This window comes from Stegastes partitus, unplaced genomic scaffold, assembly GCF_000690725.1.
Source record: "Stegastes partitus isolate 25-593 unplaced genomic scaffold, Stegastes_partitus-1.0.2 Scaffold36, whole genome shotgun sequence".
In the NCBI taxonomy this organism is placed as follows: Eukaryota; Metazoa; Chordata; class Actinopteri; family Pomacentridae; genus Stegastes; species Stegastes partitus.
In genome coordinates this window covers 103285-114772 of record NW_007577767.1, presented here as the reverse complement: position 1 = coordinate 114772, position 11488 = coordinate 103285, and the positions used below count along the sequence as shown (strand labels likewise).

Genomic DNA, 11488 nt, shown 5'->3' with positions numbered 1-11488 from the left:
AACCGACAACCTTCTAGCTGTGAGGCAACAGTGCTAACCACTGATCCACCTTGCAGCCCAGACTACGCCTCTTGAAAGAGCTAAATGTCCCTACTGCATGCTGCCATGAAGGTCATCCGTCTCATCATCCTTCAAGATGTTGCTCTACTGATGGATTTGAGTTTGGTCTTTCTGTAAATGAGTCTTCATGCTGTGTAGCAACGCAAGCTTTGGGCATTTGCACCTAAAATGCTGCCCAAACTTGCAGTCCTTATAATTTAGATGCAAAGAAAACAACTCTTCTGATTTGCTGAAATAACTGCTATTATCACAAAGTGTGATTTTTACTTTACAAAGTACAGACATGGCAGATTCACACAAGACTAAGATAACAAATAACCTCTGCAGCTATTGGAAATGACTAGAGATCCCCAGCTATTACTCCTGTGCAAATAAGTTTGATCGACAAAGTGGAGGTTTTAGGGAGTGAGACTTCAAAATATTAATGAGCTGTTACTTTAACCTAGTCACATTCACATTCACATGTCTACATCTTGCATCTTGAATGCATTAATTTGTTCTCAAACCTGGTCATTACAAAAAAAAAAAAAAAATCCCCAAACCACAATTTTCTCTTTCTCTTTCACTTTTACGCAGGTTTCTGAGAATTGAGGAATAACAGTCCTTACTGACCACTGACTCATGGATGGATTACTGAACAGGCCCAGGTGCTGAAGGGGTCAGGAGGCTCTGGGTCAGAGTGACTGCTAACAGTTCATGTACAATAGTCACAAAGCTCAGTTAAAAGTAGAGCTGTGTGGACAGAATACAAATAGATGATAAACACAGAGACACTAGATCTTAGAGTTTATGTTGTATGTAGTCATTTTGTGTCTCTTTCAGTCTGGCTCATATATGGGGGAAGGTTGCGGGTCCATGTTCTGATTGAATTTGGAGCATCCAGAAGCTGCCCTCTGCACACCACAGCAAAGCAAAACAACCACCAAAAACCCTCATGTAAAACCATGATGGTAGTCATTTAGAAAACAAATCTTTTCCCTCTGAAATGTGTAAAGAGTTTATTAAATATGCCAATCTGGGATGCTACACATCCCACAGTCATTTGTAATTCAGACCGACTTACCCTGCATGTCTCCAGTCGTCACTGTGGTGGTGTAAATTCGAGCTGAAACAAAGAGGAAGCCGAGTTAATGACATCCTCATTATCCAGCAGAGCATCTGATATTTAATTAATGAAGTGTTGAATTGGTAATTTATTAAATTAGCACCCAAGAAAATAGTATCATACATATTCAGGAAGTGAAACATTACAGTGACGGTACTTTGGGGAGGAGAATTTATGTGAACTGATGAACTGGTTAAGCCAATTAAATCTGTTGAGGAATTCTAAACACCAGTATTAAACAGATATAACAGAGGGATTCTGACATTTTTGTGAACCTTTCAGCCCATTGCTTTGGCTTTTACAGCGTGCGACTTAGATGTGTCGGTTCACTGTCAACGCTCTCGTTAGCATCCTTTTCATTGTTAAAGCTCTAGAAGCCCATAATCTGCTACTGCCAAGGCACAACACACAGTGTTGTCATTCAACAGGTGAACCTATTGGAGTATTTAGCAGCTAAGGAGTCAGATGTTTTGCTTGGGACATTTATTATGTTTGCCAACTAGAAGCGGATCATCCTATATGTTGGTGTTGCTTGTTTTTGCTGACCCAGAGTGGTCAGAGGCCTGTACTGCCAAACAAGCAGGGCAGCCACTAATGACTAGTTTTCTATCAATTAAACTGTTGACTATTTTCAAATTAAGCAATTAATCTAAACAATTCATTTTCCTTTTTGGACACACTGTATGTCACTGTATGATGCAACACAGTAGGAAATGTAGACAAAGGTTTACATATTAAAGAGCACCACTGTGCACTTAATCTGGAAACTCCAATGTGGTAAAAATGAATTTAAAACAAACAGGGTTTATTAATGAGGTCAGTAGTGCAACTCTAAAAGACATCCAATGTTCTAACAAACAAAGCGCAGCTGATTATCTCTTTATTGTACTCAAAGACTTTGGCAGAAGCTTCAAATTTAATGAAAATGTAGGCGTTGTTTTCTCATCAGGGCCTCAAACATCACTCTAAGGCTAATGTGATACGCCACTGAAACTGTGCACAGTTTACAAACCACCTGTTTGTTATATTTGAAGCACTCCAGTACTTGTGAGACCTTTGAGACATGAAACCAAGTTTGACTCTGCTGCCACAGTCATCATCTAAAACTGTCGAGCTGACTGCAGCTGATCATCTTATCAATATCACTGTCCCACCATTAGAGCACATGTAGATCTGTTTCTAATTTTAATTGTGGATACCATTAAATGTGTCGCTTTAATACAGCCTGTCCACTTCCAGCCTTTCTGCTGCAACTCTTTGTTTAACAGTCGAGGGAGCGAGTAACGAACAAATAAAAAAAACATTATTCAAACCTTTAAGTCAGCTACTGCAAATCTAGAAAGGTCAACAAGTAAAAGGCTTTAGGGCTTTATCGGTCTCTGCTGTAGGATTATGTCACCATACAAAGGCGTATTGAATAAAACTGCCTTAAAATAGATTGCAGTCCACATAGAAATAAAAAAAAATTTAAGAAAAGAAGACTGAAGTTCCCTCTGCTGTGTTTGTCAGGGAAAGAAAACTCTACAAACTGTTGTCCTCGTAAAATATTCCCTCACTATCCCCACCTCAAGCTTCTTGGGATCCTATACAAACAATACAGATAGCAGTACTTTTGTTGATGTTGTATTGTGCTGTTATCTGTTCCAGAGTAGGGTATGTGTGCAGCATATGCTACGACAGCAATGCACCCCTTAGGAAGTGAATCAGCATCACAACCTTGAATGCCCCAAATCAAACCTGACGTTACCTCACTAACTCGAAATCCCGCTTCGTAGTTCAACCCTTAGGTTTAAAGGGTATTGCTATAAGGTATTTCTAGGGGGTAAAGGGTTGGAAAATGGAACATAGCTGCTGGAAAACAAACTGCCAGAGTCAGGATTTTGAGAAAAAAAAGAGGTACAGCAGCAAAACACCGAGGACTACTTGGTTTACACTCACCCATACATGTGTAGGTAGCCAGACCCCAGGAGAGCGCGCTAACCTGTCCGGCGTCCTTGGACCTCCACAGGCACTGCAGCTGAGCAAACTTACTGGCTGCACTAATGAACGTGCACAGGCTCTGAGAAGAGAGTGGAGGTCAGACTTCATATTATACAATGACAAGCTCTACAACTGAGCTGAATTTCAAAAAGTAAAAAAAAAAAAGAAAAGTTTCAAACATTTTCTGTAGCTTCTAATGTCTTAAACTTTAGGAAGAAAGGAAGTTTCAGGATCACTGCTCTCACCTATTTATATGCAAAAGGCCTTAAGACATATTCATCTCATTAACCAACGAGGCCGTTTTATAAGGTCTGGGTGTTTTTTCTGAGAAACACCAGGTGAAATGAGGTCTGGATAACTTTCTTCTCAAGTCTCCACCTCATTACTCCTGACTGATGACATGCCATCTCTTTGCTTACTCTGTTATATACTGTGACTTATGATTGATGTTAAACTGATTTATTACCATGGCCAAATCTATGATCCACTTGTCCACGGTGAGGAGCCTCCAACCGCCGACAAACCTGAACGCACTGTGTTAAGGCAGTAGCACGTGACACAAAAGACTAATGGGTCATTGATTTTCTTCAACATCAAATGAACAGCTTCGGGTCTGTTGGTATAAGAAAGTTAAAGGATACACCAAGGTGTAGATGAGGCTCTGCCGGAGGCTGCCGTTGTAATGAAGAATCAGGAGCAGAAGAATGACATCTGATGACACAGGGCAGGGCAGAACATGCACCACTTAAGGCTGGGTTTCACACTCATTTCAAGGACCACTGATCTGCGGTTGCTTCGGTATTCAGTAAGTATTTCAGACATCTTCACTTCTTGCACATGTTATTGTGTTATATGTGTAATGTTAAATGGATACGTTTGCCGACCAATCTGAACTCAATAACTCCTCCAGTCACATTGTTTTCAAAAGTATTAAAAATCTGAAACTGAAATCTCATTTACAAAGGATTCAGATCCTTAAATCAGTATTTTGTAGACGTCCCTTCTGCAGCAATTACAGCTTCAAGACTCTTGGGTAACTCTCTACAGACCTGTGTGATTTATCTCATACCTCTCTGCTGAGACATGTTTGGATGGTCCGCTTTAACCTGTGGGTGACTTTAAGGAAGTTCATCCATCTTTACAAACAGTCTACAGTTTTCTTCAAGGACCTCTGTGTATTTGTTTGCCTTTGTCTTCCCTCATTTCTGACTAGTCTCCCTGTCCCACCTAGAAGCACCCTCATAGCATGATACTGCCACCACCATGCTTCATTGCAGAAATGGTATTACCCAGCTGGTGAGCTGGGCCTGCAGTGTGCCAGGCAGAGTACTTGGAGTTCTACGGAAAGAGATTAATTCTTGTCTCATCAGGGTGGTGAGTCCTTCTTCATGCTCCTTTAAATGCCATTTGTCTAACTTTAAGCAGGCTGTCATACACCTTCACTCTTCTTTCTCTGTCTAGCCTTATACAGAATACAGGCTTAACTGATGGAGTGCTACTGAAATGGTCATCCCATCTCTACAGAGAACTTCTTCTTGCTCAGTTACTTGCTGAATGGCAATTTCTAGGTAGAACATGGTTTAAAACTAAAGCTTTGGAAATGGATTTATGCTCTTCCAATGAACTATGCCTGACTACACTTTATCATGGAGGTCTACAGAGAGTTCCTCAGACTTCATGGTTTGTTTTTTAATCCTGACGTGCAGTGTGAATTATGGGCTCTTAAATACACAAGTGTGTGCCTCTCTCAGCTCCGTTCAATCAACTCAGGCATCTAAATACTTTCTGAATAGAATATAAGGTTTTACTGCCTCCTTACTTGCTCTAACCACCAGCTTTTTAGGCACGTATCTGTCTCCTGAGCTGGATATTGGCTAATTTGTGAGATGTGAGCACAGAATGAAGACCTGATTCTGTTATATCAATTCCCATTTGTTACAAATGGGTATCAATGAAGGTCAAAAATGACTAAATGACCCGTTCAGTTAAGACTTCAGTCAAGTCACTTGTTACTACATGGTGATCGTGTCCTAAATGGCATAAATGATTTCTCACATCACCCATGTGGATGATCTATGATTCATGATCAGATCCCTGTCTAGAATAATAAAAAAGGTGGTAAAATAGGTGGTAGAATGCAACAGCTTCAGTTACAGGTTATGTTACAGTTTAAGACTAAAAATATGAAGGATTTTTAAAGTACTCAAACAATACAGCTGAAATTAACAGTTGATTAACAGAATATTCAGAAATAATTAAGTCATTTGTCATGCAAGGATGATAAAAAAAAAAAATCTATATCAGCTTTCTATAACCTACTAACGTCAGAAAATACCAAAATCTCTTCAGTCAACTAAAATGCTTATATTTCAATTTTATGTTAACGCTTAAGTAATGATATTTTAATGAAACAATATGTAACAAGCTATTTTGCTGCATTGACTACTTTAACTTTCAGTACTTAAAATACAGTTTCCTCCTTCCCATGGGCATAGAACTGTCAGCTGACTGTGAAGCCGTGCACATGTACAAGATAAGTTAGTGTGATTGAGCTCTTTCCTGAGTGATGCCAACAGAGCAGGACTCCAGAGAGGATAATGAGGAATTCAGCGCTCTGTTTGAAGGATAATCTAATTAAGGACTCTAGATTCAAAAACAAGCACAGCGCAGAAAATCTGAAAAGAAACACCAGATTTGCTCAAAATTTTATAACCGCACACAAATGATATACCAGCGTGAGGTGACGTACCTTGGGCAATGAGGATGGGGTATTCCAGGTACGTAGGAGGTGGGTAGTCATAGTACATCTGGTACGTTACAAAAACAATGAACCTGCGAAGCATACGGTGCCATGTTACTAAATTTTAGTGCATCATACTGAAAATGAAACACTGTACAGGAACAAACAAGGCAGGATCTGAGTCATTGGCATAAAAACGGATCTCTCAAAGCCCTGTAGTTAGAACAGATCCATTAAGCATGTCGGCAGCTTACAGGCAACTGGTGACAAGTTTCATGGCCAAGCAGTGGCAGTTTATTCATTCTTTTATGGTAACAGCTTAGCAGAATATGTTCAGCAAACAGGATGAATCAACAGTCGTCAGTGAAAGAATTTCTGCTGCTCGACTGTTGAAAGACCCCCTCCAGTGAAAATCTGTTTCGTTTTTCACCTTCACAGCATGTCCACATGGTGTTTTGTATATGCTAAGAAACATATCGTGAACAAAACAGGCAGTAAACACTATGGCTGTGCGTTTCCACCTTTAGAGTGGAGTGTACATCAGACAGACTCAGAAACACAGATTTAGAGTTCCAGGGTTTCATCCTGTCAGCTTGCAGGGTGGGGCTTTCTCTTTCATTTCTCATCAGCAGTTTCCAGTTTGAAGTACTCAAATATTAGAACTTTCCCTTGTGTAGCGTACAGTACTTTTACAGTGTTTGAGCAGAGTTATGTGTAAGCTGGTGTGCTTGGGTTGCAGTGAGCGGTACAGGAGTAAGTACAGACAGCGATGGAAGAAACCATTTTAATTGGATAAAATTTTAAATATGTTTGATCTATGGAGCTGAGTTTTTAAGGGTTTAATCAGTGATGGAGAGGGAATTCAACAAGGCAACATGCTGCTGGATGTATATGTATACAGGCATCGAAACTAATGCCAAATGAAGTTGCCACAATGATAAATGACATTCAAGCCAAAGCTGCAAGATGCATTCTATCATGTTTGTAATGCCCTAAAGTTCCTAATGACCTTTTAATGTAACATCTGATTATCACATCAACAATGGCATTTCAACAAAGTTTTCTGTTTGAGCTGGTGTTATTCTGACATCAAGCTTTTCATTTTTCTTGCAAAGCAATTTGGGTTTCAGAAACTGGATACTGCTCTCCTTGATCATTCATTATTGTTATTGGCCCTGAAAAAAAAAAACAATCCATATTTGTTGACCCCTACATTGACATAAATAGCAGATTAACCTATCTGCATTTAAACAGGTTTCATGTTCGGACTGCTATTTGCTCCTAGATTGGCTGAAAGTCACCCAGTCTGAGCTACTGATAGATAAAACCTGACTGCAAGCTGATATGATCTATGATAAGAGCTATTAGATATTGCTTACGTTACAGTCCAACTGCGGTCACATCAGTGACAACACCAACCCTCGGAGATTCACCAGGAATGACAAGGATGAAAACATTCCAGTTTATTTAGGGGAGCTGCTTCTCTGCATTGTAGCACATGCTGTGTAACTATTGCTGATAAGGCTTCTTTATCACTCCACAAACATCTTAAGAGTTTTAAGGCTGGTGCATGCACAGTGACAGCAGGCTATCGCTCACCAACACAGTGGACACATTTATGTAGGACAGTGCAGCTACTGCCAGGCACCGAGGGGGAGGCAGGAGTCTGTGATAGAGCCGCACAGACACTGATTTTATCCCCAACAGTTGTTCCAACACTGAATCCTCAGATTTAAGCCTTAAAACAGGGACAACACTTTCTGCTCAGTACATATTAACCAGTTAAATCTACGGCACAGATACATCAGACAGCACGCCATTTTACACACACATTAAGCACAGGCCAAATTTTATTTGTCCTCAATAATTTCACCAAAAAATCCTCCGGTGTGTAAACAAAGCACAGTTGTTCAGTGTTAAGCCTTCATGGAGGGATTACTTCTTCATTATAGGGCAGATTTTGAGTCGTGTGCATCAGTCAGCGGGCCTCGTGGAGACAATCTCCTCATGATCTATTTAAATGTTCATCTGAAAGAAGAACTCACTTCACATTTTTTGCTGCAGTCAAGTGCAGTCGCAGCTATTTATACGGCACATTTAAAGCAACAGCAACTGCTGAGCAAAAGTGCTTTACAGAAGAGAAACAGTTTTTTACAAATCAACCTAACAAGTTGAAATAATGAGATTAAGAACCTACATTGTTGATAATGGTGTGGATTTACCTGAGTAATTAAGACATTAGTGATGAAAATCCTAAAGGAAATATATATATAAAACTTGTGTTGTAATATAATTTTTGTTTCTCTGTTGTATTTCATGCAACATTTATTTGTTATTGCTTTTGGACAATGGTTCAACAGCAATATATATATATACATACAAAAAATGGGCTAAGTGGCTAAGATGTAAGCCGAATTGATCACTATATATTAGAGATGCTGTAGCAGTTTGGTATTACATTCAGGGATGTGTGCAACCTCATCTATAACAATGATTAATCAGAAATTTGACGATTTTTTAATGGAGTTTCTCTTCACATGAGATGTAGCCTGTGGGCATCAGGAAGACTTCATATTCACACAACACCTGTATAAGTTAAAAATACGCCATGTAGCTTATCACACTGGAAACAAGTTATTTACATTTTCCCAACAAGTTACACACGTTTACTCCAACACAACACATGGATGAAGTTGTAGTAGACTCGCCTACCCGAGCAGCTCCAGCAGCAGACTGTTGAGACTGACTCCAGTCGTAGATTTAGCTCTAATCAGGACGAAGATCTGCGGGAACTTCAGCACCATGCACACAAACAGAGTGCTGAAATTGCAAATATGCAGCAACGTGTCGGACTGCATCGTGTGAGGGTGGAAACAACGAGATGTGGAACTTTTTTGCCTTGTCTCTGAGGTTTTCTTTGCAAAAAGCAAACTGACTGCCAGATGCTGCTGCGCTGTCACATCTGTCAAGTTCCTGGAATTTAGAAAAAAATGTACGTTTGGAGCTTTCAAAATAAAAGTGAACTTGAATTTCTAATTGTGCCAAAGCATCAAATTCATGTTTTAAAAACTCAAAGATATATATATTAGAAATATAAGTATATATCTAGTTTAGATATGGCTTATTTTCTGAAAATACATGTATAAATATGTATAACAATATTTTATTTTGAACGCTAACATTTTTGGTTTCCTTTATTGTATTATTAACTTAACAATTTCCTGTCAGCCGGCACCGGTTCTCATTTCCGCATTCATCCTCTGAAAGCTGATTGGCTCTAACATCCTCAGTTCCACCACAGCGTTTGAAAATCTGCTCTGACTAAAAATGGGTTGCACTTTAACTTTCTTGAAACTGTGCAATTTACAAGAAAGTCCTTCCTGCAACCACGTGATGTAAAACATTTCAGCGCACCTAAAATAAGCAAGCTTCTCTGAGGCGTTTCAAATGTAGATAATAAAATGAAATAATATTTAATAATATTGTAAAAGCTGATTCACGGATGAAACATTTGGTGTTATCTACTTCTTAGAGCATAACAACATTAAATCAGCACACACACACTTGACACACTGACTTGAAGTCATATGATGCAATCATCATCACCACTTGCAATCATCTTAAACTATGGTGGAGGTAGATGGTTTCTATAGTCATGCTGAGACCGTTGCTCATCCTGGGGTGGCACATTTTGTTCTGCACAGGAAACCCACTTATGTGAAACATCCCACTGTGCAGATTCCAACCTGTAGTTTCTTTCTTTTGGCTGCAGGTTCAGACTCATTCTTGCACCAGTTAGTATTTTGTACCACTTGTTTCCAGAGTAGCTTTCACCCATACAATCTTTATGTGAAAGAAGAGCTTCCACTAAATCACAGAACACTTTAACAAATAAATACATCTACAAACAGGTTCTTTATTTAAACATTAAAGACAGATGCATTATATACTGTATATACACTTTGTTATGAAAATAATCAAATTAAATCAAGTTTTTTGTCATTTTGCTTTACATACACAGTAGTACAGGCAAGATGAGAGAGCGTTTCCTCAGGATCATTTAATTAGTACGTTTTGCGGAATGCATGTCTGAGATAGGCAAGACACTAAACGTTCACTTTCACTGTCTCCAAATGCAAACTTTACTAAGCCGGTGTAAACATTTTCTGGTTGGTCACAACTACTTGGTCACCCTGACACAATAGAAAGCATCAAAACACAATTACTGCTGTAAAAGTCATGTCCTTCCTTTAAAACGGAGCAATGTTAACATTTATCATTTATAATACTTTCAGCATTTAAAAAAGAATTCAGCACAGACACACTTTAAAATGCAAAACTTTTATTCCAGGGCGACTTTGCATTATATGATGCAACAACATCCAAAATCATCTTACAACAACATGCTTTTCGAATTCAGTGGGGAACAACATTTTTATTCAGATTCAAACAAAGGGGCAGTGTTTCATCACATTACAGTATCCTAAATGGCATGCTAAAGCTGCTACATCAGTACAAAAAGCTGCGATATGCTGCCGTTCACACAAGGTGCAGGTGTGTGTACGCTACAGCTTCATCAAACAAACTGTAGATAATATGGCTCCTCAGTGAAACAATGGCTTGTATCCGAGAAACATGTGACAGTATATGTAACAGACATTTCATACATAAAAAAGTATGAACAGCAAAATAAAATACAGCATCAGATTCTCACATGGTAAATTCCTGTATAAGAACTATTTGTAATCCCTGCTACATAGTTGTTGTTTAAGGATCTACAGGCTGTTTTGTGCTTTTTCTTTTATTGCATACTATTTGAGGCCTTTGGCAAAGAAAAGAAGTGGTACAACCTTTCACTCATCTAAATTTGATCAGGTGTCTTGTTAGATGATCAAGTGTCTACTTAAATACTTGATGGAGCTCAGATGACATGAATCTGATCTGCCTGAGTCTTCCCTTCTCTCCTGCCCTTAACAGCATGCTATTAACTTTACCATTAAATTCTGTGTGCTGCCTGTGACCTTTGTTTTCTTGCAATTAGCACCCATACCTAGTAATAAACACAACTTATGAGCATAAAGCCAATTAGGGTCAATTAGCAGACAGTAAACAACCTTTTCTTATTACTCTTCTAACATGGCGGCTTCTAAATAGATGTCTGCATTTTTATCAATATTTACTCGTGACTAAAACAAACCCTGAACATTCAGTCTAAACTAACTAAGCTTTATTACATGTTGCCAAGCACAACTGAGCAGTACAGTCCCTGTTCTGAGGAGTTGAGCTAACAAAGCCGACGAGGTGTGCAGAGGTCCGGATGTGAGCTGATTGTGCTCCAGGTTCATCTAGCAGGGGAGCATTTCTGGATCTTGCTTGCGCATGTGATGGTTTTTCTGCCAAAGCAGCAACCTGTCTAATCTGACCAATTCACTCCCCAGCGGAGTGGACATTCTGCTGCCAAATGTCTGGTTGGTGGTGTTGGGGATGCGATCAGAGAAGAGGGACACGTAGGTGGGTAAGGGCTCCTCTGATCTCGGCTGCCCCTACAAACACACATGTCTCAGTTAGATACTGTATGTGTGTCAACATTCTGCTGTAGTGTA

The 11488-nt window shown here is 39.3% G+C and overlaps 2 protein-coding genes across 2 annotated transcripts in view; both read right to left on the bottom strand.

The window, feature by feature from the left end:
• The window catches only part of slc66a3 (solute carrier family 66 member 3), a 16493-nt gene that overhangs the window by 1645 nt on the left and 3360 nt on the right, over positions 1-11488 (bottom strand). The window contains exons 3-8 of the mRNA XM_008301784.1: positions 8598-8847; positions 5895-5977; positions 3787-3856; positions 3612-3669; positions 3104-3224; positions 1124-1165 (exon numbers count right to left, since the gene is read on the bottom strand). Coding sequence (XP_008300006.1) covers positions 1124-1165; positions 3104-3224; positions 3612-3669; positions 3787-3856; positions 5895-5977; positions 8598-8743 — 520 coding nt within the window. The 5' untranslated portion in view covers positions 8744-8847. The remainder of the gene's footprint in view (positions 1-1123; positions 1166-3103; positions 3225-3611; positions 3670-3786; positions 3857-5894; positions 5978-8597; positions 8848-11488) is intronic.
• cimip5 (ciliary microtubule inner protein 5) overlaps positions 10211-11488 on the bottom strand; it is a 2775-nt gene continuing 1497 nt past the window's right edge. Inside the window, 1 exon segment of the mRNA XM_008301778.1 lies at positions 10211-11428. Within this exon segment, the coding sequence (XP_008300000.1) occupies positions 11231-11428 (198 nt within the window). The 3' untranslated portion in view covers positions 10211-11230.